General features: G+C 40.6%; 1 protein-coding gene across 1 annotated transcript in view; it reads left to right on the top strand.

Annotated features, from left to right (window-relative positions):
* The first annotated feature begins 9,232 nt into the window (after positions 1 to 9,232).
* NAA30 (N-alpha-acetyltransferase 30, NatC catalytic subunit) overlaps positions 9,233 to 18,719 on the top strand; it is a 17,444-nt gene continuing 7,957 nt past the window's right edge. Inside the window, exons 1-3 of the mRNA XM_007951866.2 lie at positions 9,233 to 10,006; positions 15,807 to 15,930; positions 17,833 to 17,888. Coding sequence (XP_007950057.1) covers positions 9,233 to 10,006; positions 15,807 to 15,930; positions 17,833 to 17,888 — 954 coding nt within the window. The remainder of the gene's footprint in view (positions 10,007 to 15,806; positions 15,931 to 17,832; positions 17,889 to 18,719) is intronic.

The following is an 18,719-nucleotide window of genomic DNA, read 5'->3' on the forward strand; positions in this document are numbered from 1 at the left end:
AGGTAACATGGGAAGTTGATTAATGTTTACTGAGGGCTTACTAGGTGCTTTAGTGGTATAGTGGTTAATGCATTTGGCTGCTAATCAAAAGGTCAGTCATTTGAACCCACCCACCATTCCACAGACAAAAGATGAGGCAGTCTGCTTCTGTTAAGATTTACAGCCTTAGCAACCCAATGGGGATTTCTATGAGTTGGAATTGACTCAATGACAGTTTTTTTTTTTTTGCTACATGCTTTATTGTTGTTATGTGCCATTGAGTCAGACCCGACTCATAGCGATCCCTCCTTGGGTTTCTGAGGCAGTATCACTACGGAAGTAGATTGCCCCATCTTCCTTCCAAGGAGTGGCTGGTGGATTTGAACCTCCAGCCTTCTGGTTAGCAGTCAAGTGCCTTAGGCACTATGCTACCAGAGCTCCCACATGCTTTATAGTAGTCTAAGTACTTTATATGTACCATTTAAGTCCTCCAAAACTCTATGAGGCAATACTTTTTCTATTCACTGTGATAGTTATTGCATCAACTTGCCTGGGCCATGATTCTCAGTAGTTTAGCAGTTATGATGCAGTCATTCATCATGATGAGATCTGATATAATGTAATCACCGCCATGATGAAATGTACTATAAGCAGCCAATCAGTTGAAAATGAGTTTCCTCAGGGGTGTGCCTGCTTCCAATATAGATATAGATAGACATAGATATAGATATATAGATATACTCACTGCCATTGAGTTGGATTCAACTCATAGCGACCTCTCCTGGGGTTTCCAAGGCGGTATCTCTACAGAAGTAGATTGCCCAGCCTTCCTTCTGAGGAGTGGCTATAGATATAGATACATAGATGTACTTTCTGTTGGATCTGGATCCTGCATCTGGCTCATCATTATCTCCAGTTACTGGACTTGAAGCAGTAGCCTGCCATATCACCTGCCAATCTGAGGACTGTTGTCTGTATAATCTGTGAGCCAACAAACTGCTATTTTACCTGCTAATGTCGGATTTCTCAGCCTCTGAAGCCAAAAAACTGCTGCCTTTTTTTTTTTTTTTGTGTCCCTGATAAGATTTGTTCCCAAGTATTTTACTTTTTTGGTAGCTATTGTAAATGGTATTGATTTTCTTTTCTCTTTTTTTTTTTTTAGCAATCTTGGGTTCATCAATCCCTGCAGCTGCGTAAGTCAGGAGAAGTTTCCAGCTTGACATTTGACCCGTGGACTTGGGACTTGCCAGCTGTTCTGGTTACCTAGTGCCGCTCTGACAAGAATATACCATAAATGGGATGGCCTTAACAAATGGGAGTTTATTCTCTTAAAATTTGGAGACTTTAAGTCCAAGTTCAAAGTGCCAGGCTCTAGGGGCTGGGTGAAAGCCCCTCAACCTTGGGGTCCAGCTCTGCCTCCTGGTTCCGGCCCACTGGAGCTAGAGGTGTTTCTTTACTCAGACAGTTGCTGGATGCTGAGGCTGAGAAGCGCAAAGTTGACAAGTAAAAAGGCACAGTTCCAATGTTACCAAACCACATGGCAGGCCGTTAATTTAAGTCATTGTCAGTCCCGAGGTCAGCAGAGCATGGCAAGCTGCTGAACAACAACATGGCTACATGCAGGGTTCAAGCGTGCCATAGGCTAGAGACCATTTTCAAAGCTGTTGCTTATATATGGGAAGCAGACCGTACACCCAAGGCAGCTACTCAGCTGCTCACAGTAGATTCCACTATGGAGTTGATTACAGTCTCATCATGGGGAAAACTACATCCAGCTGCCCAGCCACTCAACCAGGCCTAGCCAAGTTGACACAAAAACATAACCACCACACCAGCCTCTACAACTGCTTGGGCATTTCCTTGAAATAAACCTCTCTCTCTCTTTCTATAAATATATAAGCTTCCCTGCTTTTGCTTCTCTAGAGAACCCAGACTAAGACAACCACATTCATTGAGGAATCCAAAGCCCCAAGACATTTAGTTGCCCAAAACCACACGTCTAGTAAGTGACAGAGCCAGGATTGAACATCAATTTTATTATAGACACTCCCTTCCCCCACTGCACCTCAAGAGAAACTTGACTTTACCCTCAGTCTCAAATAGGTCTGTCTTAGTTATCTACTGTTGCTATAACAGAAATACCACAGATGGATGGCTTTAACAAACACAAATTTATTCTCTCACGGTTTAGAAGGCTAGAGGTTCAAATTCAGGGTGCCAGTCCTAGGGAAAGGCTTTCTCTGTCTGTTGGCTCTGGGGGAAGGTCTTTGTTTCCTTTTAACATTTGTGTTCCTTGGAGATCTCCATGTGTGTTGTCATCAATCTTCCCCTGGGTCTAGAAGGTTCTTAGTGCAGGGACCCTAGGTCCAAAGGATGTGCTTAGTTCCTGGCTCCTCTTTCTCAGTGGTACTGAGGTTCCCCTTCCTCTGCTTGATTCTCTCTCCTTTTATCTTGTAAGGTAAAAGGTGATGCAGGTTAGATTCTAGGGAAACTTCCCAGTAAGGGTGTTGCATCCCACTTAATCCCCTTACAGATGATTGGCTAATCACATAATATCACATTATAGGGGTTGATCACATCATTACGTAACTGCCAAACCACAGGATCATGATGCAGACAAGTAGACACATGTTTCTAGGGGACACAATTCAATCTAACTGATCTAAGGTTAACCCAACCCATTTCTAGTAATGGCTCAGGAATAGGTGGGGACTCAATTCTGCTCTGGCTCCTAACCACCAGTTCATACCAGATACTTCATAGGGGTGTGTGGGGATTAAACGTGCTATTGTTTATAACACGCTTAATACAAGGTATGCCCACAATAAATGCTAGCTACTAAAGATAACTATCAAGAAAAACTGAGAAAGAATTCTAGACAAGGATGGCAGAGGAGAACAGTATGATAGAGTTGAAGGGAAGATTTTCTGTGAGGCAGTGGCAGGATCAGAGGCCATGGAGGAATAAACTGAGAGAGAAGTGAAAAGACTCTAAAGGATCTGGCATTTGGAACAAAAGAGGTGACTTTTGTCAGAACAGTGTCAGTAGAAGAAGTTGGCTCATTGGTTGAACGGTAAACCTGCACCTGAGTAGAGACAGTGCCTATCTACTGCGGCTTAGCAGTTTGACTGTGATGGAATGAAGGTCAGAAGATAGCAGCAGAAGTCTCAAGCTGGAACACATGTGTAAACTCTGAGACAGTAACTCCAAGTGGTGGAAAATTCCAGAAGAACAATGATGAAACAAGGTCCCCAAGGAGACTGAAAGAGATGAATCAAGCTTGCAGGTGGAGGGACACATCTCTCACTCTTTACAACTGGGTTAAAGGAGGTAAAACCCAAACCCACTGCCATCTAGTTATTCCAACTCATAGTAACCCTATAGGAGAGGGTAGAACTTCCCCCTAGGGTTTGCGATGCTGAAATCTTTACGGAAGCAAATTGCTACATCTTTCTCCCACAGAGCAACTGGTGGGTTCGAACTGCCAACTCTTCATTTAGCAGCCAAGCCCTAAACTACCAGGGCACTTTAAAGGAGGTAAGGGTAAGTTTAAATATAGATCAACTTACATGTATGGAGTGGAAGTTGAGGGAGTGTCCCTATGTAACATTTGCTGATAAGGACAGTGTTGAGCAAGCAGTGGCTGAGGATGGTCACCGTTGGAGGAAGACAGCCTAAAGACAGGTAAAATACTACTCAAGGACAGATGGCCAAGGGCATAGCTGAACTGGAGATCAAGCATTTCAGGGGCTTCAGTATGTAGGAATGCATAGCTTTCTCTAGCACCTCTTACTAGCTGAAGGGTATATGTGAGAATTACAGTGTCCCTGTGTTTGAATAGGTTTTGAAGAATGAATATGAGGTTGAAAATTATGGAAATCATTTGACCACAGCCCTCTCTGGTCCCATTTATTCCCTAGAGGCTTTAGTTCTACAAACAAAATCTGACACTACAAGTGGAGCTTCTAACCGCTTGTTTTCAAAGGGAAAGAAGGTTAAAGAAAAGACTGTCACTCCCTACCCCAAAGAAAATAGTCAAAGCTTTAATTAAAGTACTGTCCCCAAAAATCTCAGTGTTCCAGGATTACAGGTAGTAAAATAATATACTAACAGTCATCCTGTGATTAAATTCTATAACCCTCAAACTGGATGTATGTCCTTTCTGTCTTTCATCTGGGATGAAACAAAGTTAAAGACACTCATATTCAGGGCTTTATATATAATAGATTAGTAGGAAAAAGAATAGCATGTAAAATAAAACCACACAAATATTTGCATTATGCAGTAAGTATGCATAAAGGTCATCCTGCTGAGTGAAGGGAACTTAAAGCATCTGCATTATTAATGTCTTCATTCCCACAGTAACTTTCAGGTACGTACACAGCTAGGTTTGCCCTTCAAAGCTAGCCCCAAAAGGGGAAATGTCTAACTTTTTAAAAGAATTAGAAAGGATTTTTTTTCCCTCTCATTCCAAGCTAACTGCAGGAAGTTACTTTAGGATGTTGGGGTTTTTTTGTTTGTTTGTTTTTCCTAAATTGCTGTTGGTTATTTTAATTGACTTAATGAAGAGGTTTTTTGTTTTGTTTTTGGACCTAAAAAAATATAAAGTGTGTCCTTTTGTTGTTGAAAATAGAACAAAGACAACAGCTGAAAAAGGGGGTGGGGGGGGAGTAACTGTTGCTTCATGGGATAATACAAAAAAATAAAAATAGCAATTATCCAAATAGAAGAGTATCTCTGGCTATTCTTCCCTAACTCTTAGGCCGTTTTTTCCAATGAAGTTATTAATCATGGAATTGGTTGTCTTTTCACAGAAAATATATAGCAGGTATCAATCATATAATCCATAGTCATCTCCTAATAGGCAAATATGTCAAAAGCATTGGAGTGAGACAATCCTGTCCCTATGTTCAAAATAATGCTACCCCCATATCAAGGCAACATGAGTAATAAAGAAAATATTTCATAAGAACAATGAAATATTTCCTGTAAGTAATCTGACTGAGAGGACCATCATTGGGATTTCAATAGTGGGATATAAAACCATTGAATCTTGTTGTTGTTATTGTTAGCTGCTGTCGAGTCAGCTCCCAACTTGTGGGGAGCCCACACGCAATGGGATCAGACCATTGTGAGCCACAGGGTGTTCACTGACTAATTTTCAGAAGTAGATGGCCAGGACTTTCTTCCTAGTCTGCCTTAGTCCGGAAGCTCCACTGAAACCTTAGCATCACAGCAACATTCAAACTGCCACTGACAGGTGGCGGCTATGCTTGAGGTACATCAGCTGGGAATCAAACCTGGGTCTGCCCCATGGAAGGTGAGAATTCTACCACTGAACCACTAATGCCCTCCAATGGATCCTAGATATCAGAAAACTTATTAGTTTATTAATTTGTTAAAGAGGCCAGTATTTACTTTGTAATTATAAACATCCCAGACCGCTAAATGAGAGAATGGCATCATTCTGTCAAAAAAAAAAAAAAAAAGTTAATGAGTCCCATCTTCTATGCTCTCTTGTACATAGGTCACTATGAGTTGGAGCTGACTTGACACCTAACAACATTTTATATGTTAGATACAAGAATACAAAATAAGTAAGACTCAGTCCCTGACCTCAAGGTCCCACAACTCTCTGAAAACAACTTTGGACAACACCACGCCAGCCTTTCAGTGTAAGAAAGCTTAGTGTCAACTTACAGTAGGGAAAGAACATCAAGACTTGCTGCCATTTCTCATTACAGTGGAGTCACAGCTTATCTAGTAGGGGGTTATATTTGAAAGTGAATGAGTGAGAGACATTTTTTCAAAATAAAATTCCTCTTAAACGTTTCTTGAGGTATGGTGTAGGGTCAGTTTAGCCAGTTTTTCCTCCATGATTTGAGCAGATCACTGTTTCTTAGGCTGGACACCTAGGTTACACTTAGAAATTATGGGGTTTGAAAAGTCTGTGTCTTTAAACAAGTATGTACATTTGGAAATGTGGTTTTGTTTTGTGCTTTAAAAAAAAAAAAAGAGGGTCATACTGTACTTACTATGTAACTTGTTTACCTGGCTGTCTGTGTCTGTAAAGATTGCAGCCTAGGAAACCCTATGGGTAGTTCTACTCTGTCCTACAGGGTTGCTGTGAGTCAGAATCCACTAGATAGTGCACAATAAGGTATTTAGGAGGTTTTTCTATGAGTCAGAATCCACTTGATGGAAAATATTTTTTTTTTCCTTTTTCCAATGTGGCAATAAGAAGTATTTTCCACAATGGCTACTGCAATATTTCTGGTCCCACATTTTTTTTTTTTTTTTAGAAACTTGTTACTCCTCATCAAGAGGTAGGATCTATTTCCCCCTCCCTTAAACCTGGATGAGACATTTAAAACCACCTATATAAACCAGGAGCTCTGGTAGCATAGTGGCTAAAGCACTTGACTGCTAACCAGAAGGCTGGTGGTTCAAACCCACCAGCCACTCATCGGAAGAAAAGGTTGGGCAATCCTACTTCCGTAGTGATACTGCCTCGGAAACCCAAGGAGAGGTCGCTATGAGTCAGGGCCAGTGATACTGCCTCGGAAACCCAAGGAGGGGTCCCTATGAGTCAGGGCCAGTGATACTGCCTCGGAAACCCAAGGAGGGGTCCCTATGAGTCAGGGCCGACTCGGCACATAACAACAACAACAACAATATAAACAGAAGGCAGCAAAAGTGACATCGCATGATTTCTAAGTTCTTCCTGGCTGTCTCTCAGCATATTCACCCTTGGAACTCAGCCATCATGCTGTGAGGAATCCCAAACCAGTCCATGCAGAGCCACCACATGGAGAAATCCACATGGCATAGAATTGAGGCCTCCAGTCTCTAGCCATCATAACCAACATGAGACTGAAAACTTTTAGATAATTCCAGCCCTCACTCTTTGAGTTTGCCAGTTGTGATCTTACATATAACGGAGCAGAGAAAACACTTCCCTTCTGTGTCCTGTCTGAATTCCTGACCCATAGAATCTGTGCATTTAACAGGTGGTTGATTTAGAGCACCAAGTTTTGGGTGTAAATTGCAATGCAGCCATAGTAACCAGAAGAGTATCAATATATAATGATTTCAATCTTTTAAACTATAACATAATCAGCATAGTAATATGCTATGGCATTTATATATCATAAGTTTAAAGATTCCTGTATTGACAGACATTCGTGTGATTTGGGATTATTTTTTATTACAGACTGGGCTGAAATAAACAAGCTTCTACATATCTGTGCACAAATGTCACATTTCTATAGCTTAAAAACCTATAAATGAGTTAATAAATACATATAAGACACAATACAGTGCCTGGCCCAGAGCAAGTAATAAATGTTTCCTATTATTACTTACAAAGACAAGTTGAATTTCTAGAGGGATGGTGACAGTCTTCCATTAACAGGGTTGAGTGATAAGGACCCTAACAACTCAATCTAATAGCCATTTTGTGCAGAGTTTAGATTATAGCAAAAACTTATAAAATAATCAGTTATAGAATTATATTCCTGAAAACATCCACTCTGCTGCACACTTGACCAGCTCTACAAATCAGTTTTTTAAAAAACCTAATTTGCTCAGTGTGCTGCTGTTGTTGTTAGGTGCTGTCGAGTCAGCTCCCACTCATAGCTACGCTATGTGTAACAGAACCAAACACTGCTGGGTCCTGCGCCAGTCTCACAATCCTTGCTATACCTGAATCCACTGCTGCAGCCACCGTGTCAATCCATTTCGTTGAGGGCGTTCCCCTTTTTCGCTGACCCTCCACTTTACCCAGCATGATATCCTTCTTCAGGGAATGGTCCCTTCTGACAACATGACCAAAGTAGGTCAGACGAAGTCTGGCCATTTTCGCTTTCAAGGAGCATTCCGGCAGCACTTCTTCCAGGACAGATTTATTAGTTCAGTACGCAGGTGAGTTAAATTACCCGTCCGTGTCTCAGCTCAAACCTGCCGAAAATCATCACCCTTGTGGACTGGAGCAGGATGAGCGCGGGAGCACGCTCAAGAGTGTGCTGCAGTTCCATCCCTTCCGAACTCGCTAGGCAGACCACTTGGGGGGATGGGTATCGACTTCCCAATCCATCACGATTCGTGTCACAAATTTAGGAATGTGCTTCTTAGCCGTCGTCACTCTCTTCCACCATTTCTCTCTCTTACCCTTCCCCAGGCGTGCCTGCGGTTGCCCAACATTTCCAGTTTTCCTGAGCCTGGGTGGGAGTAGGGAGGGGAACAGAACAAGTACAACCCGTCCACTCTGTTGCTTCAAAGGGTGCATAGACTGTCTTAAACTTAAATCACATTGTTAACGACCAGATTTCAACAGGCATCACCGTATTTTCACAGCTCAGAGCTTTTAACTTCCTCTCCTTTACGATTTGCTTTCCTGATTTGCTCCATTTTTAAACAGACCAAGGTAAATTTCCTCCTCCTTACAGCCTTCCGGTAAGGGCAAACGTTTAACGTTGTGCACCCTAGGCAAGCTTTCTTAAGAGTTGCAATTGGCCCCGAGAAGACGAGGTTCGCGGCAGCTTCGTAGGGGCAGCAGACAAGGAGCAGGGAGCGCACGTTTGGCCCAGTAGTCCCTAGCCCTTGCGTCAAGCTGCGCGGGCAGAGGAGACCCAAAGCCCTAGACTGGGTTGAGAGCTGGTGACTCCAAGGGCCCCAGCAACTTCCCCGCCCCACAGCGCCACCCACTAGCACGCAGCCTCCCCCGAAGCCAGTAGAAGACACCTTTCTCCCCGCCCCTCCACAGGTCACCTCCCTCCACGCCCCTTTCCCTTGGCCCCGGCAGCCGGCAGGCAGGGAAGTGTCGTAAAGCCAGGCCCAGGAAACTTTACCCGGGGTAACAGCCGGGGCGCTTTACGGCGGCGGCGACTGAGTGTGAGCCTTGGCGGCGGTGGAGGCGGCCGCGGTGGCGAAGGAGGCGGCGGCGGCCGAGGAGGAAGAGGAGAGGCGGTGGCGGCGGCAGGGACCGGTGCGGGGTGAGCCTCGCGGAGGGGACCCAGGGGGCTGCGGGTGAGGGCTGGCGGATGGGCCCGGGAGGACTGGACTATGGCCCGCTGAGCAGCTGGGCGGCGCTGAAGAGCGGGGGGGGGGCGCGGAATTAGGGGGGCAGCTCCGCGAGGGACGGTTTCTGCCTTTGTTCCCCCCACCTCCGCCGCCCCCCACCCGCCACCCCCTCTGCTCCGCGCTCGTCGGCCGGGTCTCATGGCCTCCCCTCTCGGTCTGTGTCGCCTCTAGGATGGCGGAGGTACCGCCTGGGCCTAGCAGCCTCCTCCCACCGCCAGCACCTCCGGCCCCGGCGGCGGCCGAGCCCCGCTGTCCCTTCCCGGTGGGGGCCGCCCCCGCCTGTTGCAGCGAGGACGAGGAGGACGACGAAGAGCACGAAGGCGGCGGCGGCAGGAGTCCGGCAGGCGGCGAGGCGGTGGCGGCGGCAGCGGCAGCCAAGAGGCATCCGTGCCTTCGCTGCCCTCAGCCGCCGCAGGAGCAGCAGCAGCTCAACGGATTAATTAGCCCCGAACTGCGGCACCTCGGGTCGGCTGCTTCCCTCAAGAGCAAGGTCCTGAGCGCGGGCGAAGCAGCCACGACTCCGGTCACCCCCGACGGGGGCCCCAAAGTGACTGCAACAAAAGGAGCCGGGCTACACCCGGGCGAGAGTCCCCCTCACTCCTTCCCCAGTAATGCAAGAACTGCGCTCCCCAGCCCGGCAGAGGCAGCGACGGCGAGCAGCCCCGCCGCGACCCGCAATGGACTGGCCGAGGGCACCGCGCAGGAGGAGGAAGACGACGAGCAGGTGGAGCTGCTGTCTTCGTCCCTGACTGCCGGCTGCAGTTTAAGAAGTCCCTCGGGCAGGGAGGTTGAGCCTGGGGAGGATCGGACGATACGATATGTCCGATATGAATCCGAGTTACAAATGCCCGATATCATGAGACTGATCACCAAAGATCTGTCTGAACCCTACTCCATTTATACCTATAGATATTTTATCCACAACTGGCCACAGCTGTGCTTCTTGGTAAGTGGATGGAATGAAAAGAGGGTGAACTCCGCAGAGATCGAGGCGGAACAGGGCAGGGAGTGTGAGGGCCGAGAGCATGGCAGCGGATGTATCCTGCATTTCATAGTTCTATTTATTATGTGAAGCTACCTGTGCACACTCTTAGTTGTTTAATGAACTATTTTAAAGGTAAGACATCACGGTCCGGGTTAACTTAATACTGATGTAAATGCAGCAAACCTGTATGATGCATGTTTCACTGGGGGTCTTGTGTCCTGTTTACATTAGCTTATAATCATGTTTAACCTTCTTTAATTACCTCCCTCGTCCTCAAAGCACTTTGCAATCATTTAATTTGAACTTGATTCTGTTCGGATATAGGCCTTACTAATCTCTCAATTACAGCCATAATCAGGGAAGAGTATATGCACAAACATGTTTTGGTGAACATGACTGTCAGTTAACTTACTATGGTCACGTTGGAGAATTAAATCTTACAAGCATGTAGAGTGATTATGGAAATTGTTTGCTTTCAGTTCAACAGGACAATTAACAGTTGTAGCCAGCCTGCTTTCTGGTGCTTCATTGCAGAAGGCGCTACTAACAGTTGTGGTAGCTGAAAGAATCCTGAAACTGAAATTGTTAATAACGTAACTTTTTTTTTTTTTTTTAAGAGACTGATAAACCTAAATATTAGTAACACTGGCTTGTGTGGGGGTATAATAATCAGGGCTTCCAACTGGTTCATTCTGCTTGGACCCTCTGCTGAGAATTTACATGTCTACCCCAGATATACTGATTCAGAATCTGTATTTTAAGATCCCCAGGTGATTTTGATGTGTATTTGAGAATCACAAATCACTGGGGATCTTGTTCAAATGTACACTGGGTATAATTGACCTTTTTCTTTTTTTTTTTTCACTTAAAAAAGACTTAGCTACTGAACAAGCTCATTTTTTTTTTAACTTAATATGTTTAAAATTTAGGATGAAAGAAATGGCAATATCATTGATTTCTTCCCAATTACATTGTTCCATTTCAGTTTGATGAGATCTTTTTCATTTAAATATTGATTGCAGATACATGCTTTGATCACAGTTGTTTCCACTGAATTTTTGCTTTTAAGGAGTATTTTCTATATGAGCAGAAAAGCCACCACTGACTAATTGCTCTTAGTAATTCCTTGCAAGACATTTTGACAGTACTTTAAAAATCTCTTTTGAATCTATAGCTTGGTGGTAATTTGAAAATATAATGTGTAGATAATGACAGTACTGTGTGTAGGTTTCTGTATTCACTTTGCTAAAGTTCAGTTTAGTATGTTTGATTAAACTGTGGGAACTATTTTAAGTTCTAAAAAGCTACTCTTCCAGGATTCTAAGCATTGTATCAAAATAGAAGTTCTAAGATATCTATGTTAATGATTATGAGAAAGTAATTTTAGAACACTGTTGTGAATGTTAAATGTCATTATAATTGCTAAAAATTTAGATTGACTTCATTTTAAGATAACACACAAAAGCATACAAATCAGTCATCTTTTAAATCAAAATAGTATATGTATTTTTGTCAATGCCAGAAAGTAATGTGTATGTGATATTTAGTAAACTTTTTGAGTTCTGTTATTAACCTAAGCCTTTCTCAACTTGCCTTCCAATTTTAGACTCTGATAAACTTAGTCAACTTCAGTCTTGATTTTACACAGACCTCTCCCAATTTGCCAACTGGTTTGGACTTTAACCCTTAATAGCCAAAGTTTGTTGAAGGTATACATTAAATTCTGGATATCTAGAAATTGAGATATGCACAAGTGATTAATTTGTGAGATTTGTTGGTGGAAGTATTAATCTGGAGATATTGAACAATAAAACAGTGAAAAAATTTAAAAGTGGGCCATTTAGAACTGTGGTCTTCATGTTGGCATACATTTGAGCTACCTAAAACTAGTTTTTAAACACTATAAGTGTGTGTTTTTATTTAAAACCTTACCATTTCAGAACCAAAAGAGATCCTAGCTAATCTAGCTCAACTTCGGTTTTTAAAAAATGATTTAACATGTTTAAATCATCATATATTAATTGGCATATGGTAACAAAGTAAGAACCTGAAAAAATGATATACTCTTGACCCATTTAGCCAAGATCTTTGTGTCACCAAATTATGTTTCATCAAGAGGCAGTTGTCCTTAAAAATATCAATCTCAAGAAACTAGAAACCTCCAAAATTGTTCCTGGTTTCCATGGGTAACCTGTAATGGATCGAATGGAGTATATTGGGTTGGCCTTACAAAATTGCCAATATTTGACTATATTGAATAACAAAAATGACAGTTTTAAGATTCTTCCTAATAATTGTAACAGATATGGAAGTAGAGTCCTGTACAAATGAGAAACACTGTCAATTCATCTGTTTTTAACTGTCTCTACCTTCTTTAATTCATGGTATTTTGAGTTGTTGGTGCCTTTTTGTTGTTTTTAAACTTACTACCAGCTATTTAATATAGTGCTTCCTTTTATTCTAAATTTAACTTTCCGGCTTCCTCCTGTTTTCCTATTTGTAGTGTTCTAGAATTTAGGAATCTCTATTTCATACAATTTGTATTTTTCATGGTTTTATATATATTTAGTCGTGTACAGTTAAGTCTTAATCTTGCCGAGGATTTTCAGTGAAGCACTTGGCAGCTAATCAAAAGGCTGGCGGTTCGAATTTACCAACCACTCCGTGGGAGAAAGATGTGATAATCTGCTCCAGTAAAGATTACAGCCTGGGAAACCCTATGGAGCAGTTTTACACTGTTCTTTAAGGTTGCTGTGGGTCAGAATCAACTCGATGGCAGTGGGTTTGTTTTTTGGTTTTGGTATCCTTAACAAAAAAGAATGCATGTAGTAGTGTGAATTCCAAATGTATGTGCAAAAACTTACTTGGAAAAATTGACAAGCAATAGGGATTATTGTGTAGATTCATCAGAAGTTTATCAGAAAGAAATGAAACATTGGTATTCCACACTATCAACATCTTATTAATAATTGTGTATTGTATATATTGGGCTTCTGTTTTTTAAATGATATATACAACTTGATTTTTGCTCCTGCAGATTCTTAATTAGGAAAAAATCACCTAGTTCAATCTAGAGTGAACTGATGTGTTTGTTTATTATCTCTTTGGTCAAAGAACATGGATTTGTTTAAAAATGCTGTCTGCTTTGAAAGTACTGTCCCCTTGTGTATTGTGCTTAGTAGTTTTAATTTTTTTCTTCTTTTTAGATGGCTTTTATTAACTGTATGGTGTAGCTATCCTGCAGTTTTGTGTTATAGACATGTACATTTCCATCTCAAGTGAGTTAAGCTTAAGAAGCCGAGCCCCAAGATTTTCTGGCTCTTTTAAATGTACCATTTGGTCTGTGTTGATTTTATGTGGTGTGTGTGTACGTATATGCCTGTATACACACAGATATTTGAGTGGGTTATTTTCAAATCAGAAAACGTCATCAGAGCTGTTCAGGGAACTTTTGTGTATATTTCAGCTCTTAATACAGAAAGAAATTTCAGTTTTCAAAATAATTTTTAAAGAACTGATTAGATTTATTGAGCGAAAAAAAATGGAAATGAAAATTTCAGAAGCTGTTGACCCAAAATAATTTTGGAATGTGAGGTAAAACAAAACAATTAGTGAGGGTTGTTGAGTTTAATGTCCTTTCAAAAGGATTTTTCTGACCTAGTTTAGGTTTGTGTGAAATGGATTAGAATTATCTTGCCTAAAAGATACCTCCACAGTTTAAAAAGAAACAAAGCCACAACACATTTAAGTTAAAATATTTGTTAGGTATAAATTGGACTTTGCTTATTAATTGACATTTTTAATCCAGTCTGGTTAATTTTGTTGTTCAGAGTTTCCTCTGGAAGTATAATTGTATTAATAGATACTTTGAGGTTTTTATATTTTTTAATAAGGGCACTTTACAGCAAACAAGTATTCTGTGCGGAACAGTATTGAACAGTTGGAGATGCTGTGCTTATATTTACCAGACCACAGTATTACTAAAACTTTTTTACCAGTGATGGAAATTTTGAAAAACAGTGGAAATCTTAAAAAAGGAGTGATTAGCATTTATTTAACATGTAACCTTAACATTCTGAAAAGCTGTACATTTTTATTAAAGTAGAAAGCTCTGTGAAATTATTACATTAAAGGTTTCGCTATCTCTGATTATAGCAAATAAAAAAAATACATAGATTATATCTATGTTTTTATGATAATGACCCACACTGTCAGGAGTGTCCTAAAAATGAGACCATTAGGAATTCTTTATACAACTTTAATAACAAAAAACCTTTAATCATACCTTATAAATCCTTTTTCTGAAAAATTTCCACATTTCGTTTCCTGATCAAAATCTAACTACCATTCATGTGTAAGTATCATGTCTTACATCTTTCACTAAGGTGTTACTATAATTAAATTTAAACTTGTAATACTCTTTTTATAAGCAAATCTTACGGCGTTTTGCCATATCATAATGAGTAGGCTTTTTCTTTTTTTTAAATTTGTATTGTGATTTGGGTGAAGTTTACAGAGCAAATTCATTTTCCATACAGCAGCTCACATACGCTTTGTCTTATGACATTGACTGCAATTTCCCACAGTGCAACAGCTCCCTCCCTCTTCCTTCCCAGTTACCTCTGCCATGTGTCCTTCCCTCCCTTGCACTCTTGCCCCCCCCCGAGCTGTCTTCCTGTGCATATACAGCCCTTCTGTTCTTCCATGATTGTTCTGTCCAAGGAGTGTTATCTATCTAATGTAAATGTTCAGCTCATATGCCTGTCTTTTGTTTGGCTGGAAGCCAGAGGATTGGGTTCAGTCCCATACATGAAGGGCATCTAGGAGCCGTAGTTTTAGTGGTTCCATCAGGTTCTATCAGATCAGTAAACCTGATCCTTTTTTTTTAAAAAATGATTTTGAGTTTTGTTCCACATTGTTCTCCCACTCTATCAGGATCTCCTACATAGATCCCTCTCTGAGTGGTTGACAGTGGTAGTTGGGTACCATCTAGTTCTTCTGGTCTCATAGCTGTATAGGCTGAGGATCACATGGTGTACCAGTCCCTTGGACTAATTGTTTCCATGAATCTTTGGTTTTCTTCATTCTTCTTTGCTCTTGACGAGAGACCTATTGTTGCATCTAGATGGCTGCTTGCAAGCTTTTAAGATCCTATTTGCTACTCATCATAATGAGTAGGCTTTTTCTTAAAGAACTCTGGTGGTATAATGGCTAAGGCATTTGGCTGCTAACCAGAAGGTCTGTGGTTCGAACCTAGCTGTTGCTCTGCAGAAGAAAGATGAGGCAGTCTGCTTCCATAAAGTTTTGTGGCCTTGGAATCCCAATGGGGTCACTAAGAGTTGGAATCAAGTCTATGGCAGTGAATTTGGTTTGGTTTGAAGGCTTTAAAATTTTTTTTCATATACCCTCTCTTCTCAAAACTTAAATCCATTGGTCTTTATTGCAAATAATTGTAATCCTAAATACCTTATGTATAAATATTTGAATATTTACTTTGTGGGAATCTTTTTTTCACCTAGCCTTTCATACTAAGCATAAGAAATTAATCTCTTAAGGAATAGTAAAAGATTTTTAAATGAAGCATTTGAAGGAGTCCTGGTATATAGATTTCTGAAATTCACTTGATTGCTCCCTTCATGGAGTTCCTATTACCTCTTCCTACGTTAAAATTGCTGAGCAATGCTTGGTTGCTGTTTTCGCTGAGTAATTGTGCAGTACTTGTTGGCAATGTGTTCTTCATAACTGTTTGTTTATTTTTAAGGCAATGGTAGGGGAGGAGTGTGTAGGTGCCATCGTTTGCAAGTTGGATATGCACAAAAAGATGTTCCGCAGAGGTTATATAGCCATGTTAGCTGTGGATTCCAAATACAGGAGAAATGGCATTGGTAAGAAAAATATCATATTGCTGAAAGAACGAACAGATTATTTTCATTTGTGATTTCAATAGAGTATTTTCAAAGAGTTCTTAAAATGAATTAACAAAGAATATTAATGTTTTAATTATTCAAGATATTGTCTAATAAGTAGCAGGTGAACAGTTTTTACTTTTTTATCACATTCAAAATCAACTTAATTCACTGAAACTGTACAAGTAAAAAAAAAGTTGAAATGGCAAGTGTTCTGTTAAATACATTTTACCATAATAAAAACAGAAACAATTGTTTTGCATTATACTGTGTACTACAGGAAGTATTGAAGTTTTTATAGCATTTTCAGGGCATTTGATCCCAGCCTCAAACAGGTGTCTATAATTGGGATAAGTGGGCTTCAATCAAGGCAAAATTATGGAGACATTTTTATCATTACTTGGTCCTGGTTTTCAAACATATTAGCAATTCAAGAAGGACTAGGAGGAAGGAGAATTGATTGTTTTTTACTATTCCACAACTTATTTATCTCTTTCTTGGGTCTTCCTTTCCTGAGAAGTTAATCTTTATATTCATGGTTCATAATGGTCATTAGAATCATTTGAGTGGTTTAAAAACGATTGCATAGGCCACTCCTCCTGACAGTCTTGTTTGTCTTGTCAGAGGTGGGGCTCAAACTTCCTCAGGTGACTATGATATATACTTAATTAAGAACCACTGTCCTAGTGTCTAGGATCTACTGGCTCTTCAAGATGGAGGGTCTGGTAGACCGACACTTGTCTGAGCATGTCAAATTCTGGGATGTACCCAAGCTAAGTATTCATGAAAGAATATTTGGTGCTTGTGGCAGTATTTAATTATTAGTGGTTTTGTCATTTGTAGTTATTCTTGAACTGTTAACAGTGTTACTGTTCAACTTAAGACTTTCACACAGCCTTGGAAGTTGTGAAGAATCATTATGAATAGGTTTACTTAATATGTTAGGTTTAACCAACTTTCCTTATGGTGGTAGAGTTTACTTCTAAATATGTTAGGTTACTTTTTCAAGTTGGGCTTGTTATATAGACCGAGGTTGAATCTTTAATGTATTAGAAAGAATTGATAAAGACTCATGGAAAACGTTAGGCAATTGTTTGACTGGTTCAGAGGGCAGAAACGGCTTGAGGTTTGCATCCTGGCCCTCAGCCATAATTATTTTCTCCATGTACTTGTGTTTCTATGTATAGCTTGGAAATTAGGAGATTAATAAAAATAAGGATTTCTATCTTTCAGAATCAGAGTGGGTAGTTTGTTTTTTCTGCACTGTACCAAATATAGCTGACCCTAAACTAGGATACATTTTGCTAGACATTTATAAACACACCACTGCCATCATTTGGGAGTGCCAGACTTCATTGTGGCCAGGCTCCCTTCAAGGGTTTATAGGAACGGATTCAGTGACGTAGGCCCACTCTGGGCACAGTAGCTCTGTTGAGGCTGACTTGTGCCCTGGGTCCAGGGATTTGGAAGATCTTTGGCAAAATTGGCTCAGGGGGTATGTATGCAGTAAGTTCTCACCAGCTCAAGGAGTTCTTGTTTCTCTGTCTATACCATATCTTGCCTTTTTCTTTTTCTCTTTCCTCTAATCTTCAACCAGAATAGCACAAACCCCTGCGTGGGGCAAATAGTTAAAACTGAGAAAAAAGCGTATCAGGAGTTAGGTCTTTCATGAGAAGACATATATTCCTATGTGCAAGTCCTTTTGACCTCTCCTGCCTTAAATCTTAATTTTCCTCACTTAATATAGGACATTCTATATATCTGTGTTCAAGTTAGACTTCATTATTGGATATCTCTATGCTTATTGTGAATATAGTAATTTAGATATCTTTAAGAAACTAATTACATTTTCTTTCATTAATACTCAGATCTATATTCTAGGTACTAACTTGGTTAAGAAAGCTATATATGCCATGGTTGAAGGAGACTGTGATGAGGTAAGTTTTTCTAAATATTTCAAGCTTACTAACCTGGGCAGTACTTACGGGGTAGTTCCTGGCTAAATAACACTTTTTTCTCACGATAGGGAAATTGACAGCCCATATGAAGGGCATTTCACACTTAAAAAACCTCTAAGCATTAAATAATAGTGAGGGGGTGGGGAGACAACCTCTTTTTGAGTGTAGAGCTATCTGTATATTCACCTAAATGCATCTTCTTTCTTTAAGCTAGTTTGTAAGACCTGACAGATACAATTTCTTTGTATCCTGTAGTACTGTTCTTACATATGGTAGTTGCTCAATAAATGTTGGTGATGGTCGATGGTGTTATATTTACTAGTGTACAATGTGGAGGGGCACAACTATAAAGTAGGAGGTATAGATGTCCTTTGTATGGCAATAATGACTAAGGAACAAGGAAAGTCATATTGTACTAGTAATTTTATGATCAGTATAAGCAATCCAGCGAGCAGGGATGTTGGGGGCCGAGAGTTATGTTCTGACAGGTAATGTGAAGTATGCCATGTGCTTTACTTAACCTGATCAACTGTTAAAATAGTATTAGCTTTTCTTTGACAGTTCTGAGGAATGATAGGGAGATTTTGATTATATTATTTTAGTCTCAAAGTTAAGTCCTAAATTAGTCCTACATTTTATGGTAGAAATACTCTTTGTGGGCCTAAAAAAAAAGAATGCTGATTCATTTTTCTTACTTTTGAAATAATAAGTATTACTTAAGCTGAAGTGGGGACAGCACCATAAACTTTTTCCTGTTGCATGGTTTTAAATAGATGATTTTTGGAGTTTAAATAGCTCTGCCTCTGGATT

Source organism: Orycteropus afer, unplaced genomic scaffold (genome assembly GCF_000298275.1).
Source record: "Orycteropus afer afer isolate SDZICR_OR568_19922 unplaced genomic scaffold, OryAfe1.0 scaffold00314, whole genome shotgun sequence".
Taxonomy (NCBI): domain Eukaryota; kingdom Metazoa; phylum Chordata; class Mammalia; order Tubulidentata; family Orycteropodidae; genus Orycteropus; species Orycteropus afer.